The sequence below is a fragment of the Morone saxatilis genome, unplaced genomic scaffold, assembly GCF_004916995.1.
Source record: "Morone saxatilis isolate NCDOM2014 unplaced genomic scaffold, NCSU_SB_2.0 Contig16, whole genome shotgun sequence".
NCBI classification, from domain to species: domain Eukaryota; kingdom Metazoa; phylum Chordata; class Actinopteri; family Moronidae; genus Morone; species Morone saxatilis.
The window spans coordinates 88595-92572 of record NW_023339718.1 but is presented as its reverse complement, the minus strand read 5'-3'; the positions used below and the strand labels follow the sequence as shown (position 1 = coordinate 92572).

At 40.0% G+C, this 3978-nt stretch overlaps 1 protein-coding gene across 1 annotated transcript in view; it reads right to left on the bottom strand.

The window, feature by feature from the left end:
* Positions 1–3978, bottom strand: part of si:dkey-220o5.5 (actin filament-associated protein 1-like 2) — a gene marked incomplete at its 5' end in the record, with an annotated part of 8915 nt that overhangs the window by 2521 nt on the left and 2416 nt on the right. The window contains 7 exon segments of the mRNA XM_035658780.1: positions 535–644; positions 732–985; positions 1336–1405; positions 1614–1700; positions 2392–2571; positions 2932–3149; positions 3247–3358. Of these exon segments, the coding sequence (XP_035514673.1) occupies positions 535–644; positions 732–985; positions 1336–1405; positions 1614–1700; positions 2392–2571; positions 2932–3149; positions 3247–3358 (1031 nt within the window).

Here is a 3978-nt window from a genome sequence, read left to right as displayed (position 1 = left end):
ACGCATACAGGAGAAAACTGGAGGACAAACTGGAGAACAACAACACCAGGGACGTGTGGAGTGGGATGAGAGAGATCACCGGCTTTCAGGGGAGAGGTGGGGGTGCAGCTGAGGTCTAGACCTGCTCTATTTGAAAAGTGTCCTGAGATAATTTCTGTTATGAATTGGAGCTATACAAATAAAATTGAATTCAATTGAATTGAATTTGGTTTGTGGACAAAATAAGACATTTGAGGATGTCACCTTGTGTTCTGGGAAAAAAAGATCAACATTTTCCACCATTTTCTGACATTTTATGGACCAAAGAACTAATTGATTAATAGAGAAAATTATTGGTTAACTGATCATTAAAATAACCATTAGTTATTTTAGCACTAATAACACACTGTTTAAATACTTCAGTAAATCATATTATTGTGTTATATTTTGTATCATTTACAACAATAATCTATTGATTGTTTGCTTTGTAAAAACTCTGAAAAAGTCTTGACTTTAACAATCACTAACAGCAACAACAAAAAAAAGCTCTCTTACCTGAGAGCTCCACCTGCGTGCTCCTGAGTGTTGTTGCCATGGTGACTGTGATTGGCGGCTCCGTCCTGCAGCAGCTTCAACCATCGCTCCTTTTCATCCGAACTGCTCACCTGGACGGACAGACGGACGGACACGTGACAATATGACCTTGAGAATGAATTCAAATGATTATTACTTCCTGTTTGCTGTCAGCTCACCTCCAGCACCGCCACCTGGTCACCGAGCATGCTCAGTGTGATCCTGTAGGAGTGGTCGGTGTCGGGTCCGGCTCTGACCTCACATCCTCTGAGCTGGACGGTGTACTGAGGTGAGCGCTCCCTCTTCACCTCCCCGCCCTCCTCCTGCTCTTCCTCCTCCTCCTGCTCCTCCTCTCCGAACATGTTGAGCAGCCCGGCCTCCACCTGACACAGCAGACTCTGCCACTGACAGTTCATCAGCACGCTCAGGAAACCTGTCAATCAAACACAAAGATCAGAGGTCACACTAACATAATTTAATACCTGATGAATTAAAAGAACTTAACAGAGTTTTAGTCTGTTTACTAGAAGCTGTTTGTTATTTATAGATATATTAGTTGGCTAACGTTAGGGACGCTGACTGTAGTTCACTGAACGGCCACTGGTGGCACTGTTAACTACAGTTTAATGACAGTTACATAGAGAAGCTTTAAGTACATTTAGCTCAAACTTTTTATCAGCAGAGAACAAAAGTTACTAGTTTTAGTAGTTAATGTACTGACCCTACCACCAGGATCTGGGTTATAAAGTAAACACTGCAGCTTTAACAGGGATATCATTTTACCTTTGTCTTTGTTGAAGCTGCAGGGAGCTGAAGGTTTCTCCTCCTCAGAGTCAGTCTGGACTGTACTGGACTGTACCGGAGACACAAAACATACAGAAACTTTACATTTTATGTAATAGTGTTTATGAGACTCTTGAGCATGTAAATGGTGGAAAAACAGCTTAATGTGACAATGCTGGTTTTTACTTCATTTCTAGGGTTTTGTTAATATTGATGAGAATCCTCACAAAATATAACATTAATATAAATATATGTGTGTATATGTGTGTGTGTCTCACCCTGCAGGACAGTCGCTGGTCTGATCGGATCAGAGACAGCGAGCTCTGAGTCTCCATTTCACCTCCAACACTCACTTCCTCTATGACCTGCACACACAAACATACAGTTACTGCACATACTTCTATAACAGTAGTTACACCTGAGGTACTGTATGGATGTGTGACTGTTATCTGACTAAATAAAGACACAGTTAGCTGGTTCAGTCCGAGTATTTCTACTTTGTGGAGTATTTCTTCCACCTCTGTGTATGTTACATGATTACGTGATTGCATTTTGGGCTGAATTGAATTAATTTATACTGTTAAATGTATTTACTGTTGCAGAGTAGTAGTCAACATACACTGTAATCTGATTATTATAGTTATATACTCAAAAAAATAGTTGATTATTGATGATTATCTCGAAACTTTTCTCGAAAGTTACACAAAGCAGCTGTTACTATCAACTTTAAGTGGCAACAACCAAGTTTTATAAGTAACAGAAACATTCCTGATATATACTTTTTACTAGGTATTTAATGCCACTTAAAATTACTAAAGCTACTTAATCAACAATGTTTTTTTAACTTACAAAATTGAGTTAGTTTTACTTAAAATTGTTGATGTAATCAATTATTTTAGTTAAATGAACTCATCTGGTTTTACAGTGTAGCATAAAAAAATAAACACTTGAGTTACTTAAGTACAGTAACTGAGTAAATGTACCGCCACTGGTGAATATGTGATATTGATTGATTAGTAATGAGTGTGCAGTGTGTGTGTTCTGTGCGTTGCTGACCTTCTTCCACTCGTCGGCCTGCTGGAAGCTGCCGTATCCCAGCACCAGCGTCTCCGAGCCCAGTGGCACCAGTTTGAGCTGGTGCTGGATCTTCCTGTTGCACTTTGACTTGTAGACGAGCTGACAGCCGCGCAGACTCAACTCCAGCTGAGGCAGCAGGTCCTGGGCGCACTTATAACACTGACACACACAGACACACGTTTTTTTGTTCTCTGATATTTTCAGAACAAAAAAATGGAAAACGGTGTTTTTTTGTTTTGTTTTTTATTCTCAAAAACAAAAAAATGGGTTGCTTTTTAATTTTCTGTCTTACTTTCAAAACAAAAATTAGAAAAAAACGAAAAAACTGAAAAAAAAAGATTATTTTTAATGTTTTTTTCTTAAATAAACAGAAAATGGAAGTTTTGTTGTTTTTTATTTTCAAAATAAATCCAGAATAATTGGATTTTGACATAAAAACATAAAGAAATTGAGTTTTTGGGAACCTCAGGTTTGTACCTAAGTACTGGAGTAAACGTACTTAGTTACTTCCATCCTCACCAGCAGCACGTCGTTCCTGATGATGAACAGCTGTTTGGTCCACTGTCCGAGCCACTTCCTCCTCCACAGGTAGCCGCAGAGCCGGGACTCGGGGACGGGCCTCAGGCAGGGCTGGGAGGCGCTCCAATGGATGTAGTGAGCTCTGTCCTTCACCGGCTCATCATCATCATCTTCATCCCCGTACGACTCGTAGTGACTGCTGTCGGACTCCGCCTTCTCTGAGGGAACGACGGAGAAGTTATTGGTAACGTTTTATTAATCAGTATCAATCAATATGTTTCTGTGTGTGTGTGTGTGTGTGTGTGTGTGTGTTACCAGTGTTGGATGTGGTTGTGTCAGCGACGTAAGGTTCTGCCTCCTCGTAGGTATCTTCATCATCATCACCTCCAAGGCCTCCTCGAGGGAGGGGGGGCGGCACTATGGGGCCCTGGATATGACATCACAGGAAACAGTAAGTGATCCAGGGTTAGGAGGAGTTATAGAAAGTACTTATTGGATAAATTCACAACATTTAAACACTGACTTTCGGGTGAGTGATCAATAAAAGATCAGACTTTAACAGAGCGACGTTCACTTTCTGTTTCTGTTCACAGTGAACTTTAACGGGTCGTTTTTTTTGTTTCCTTTAATGTATTTTCAAAACAAAAAAACGGAAAAAGGGTCATTTTTTGTTTTCTCTATTTAAAAAAAGAGAAAACAGCTAGTTTTTTCCTTCTGATTTTTATTTTCAAAACAGAAAACATCTTGTTTCCCAATTTTGTTTTTCTCATTCCAAATTAAAATCCGTTGGCTGACCCCCGACCACCACTGTTTCCTAACCTTAACAATGTGTAACCATGACGGCGAAGGTAACGTAAAGTTAACGTAGTTCATTTTAACTCAAACCACCAAATCTGACTGTAAGAATCAGACGTGACCCTCTGAGCCTCTGTACACCTCCACTGAAGTGAACTGGAACTAAACGCTGCTAGTGGACATAATGTTTGTAAATGAGTTGCATATGAACAAAATCTCCCAGGAGACGAGGTTACTGTGTGTGTGTGTGTG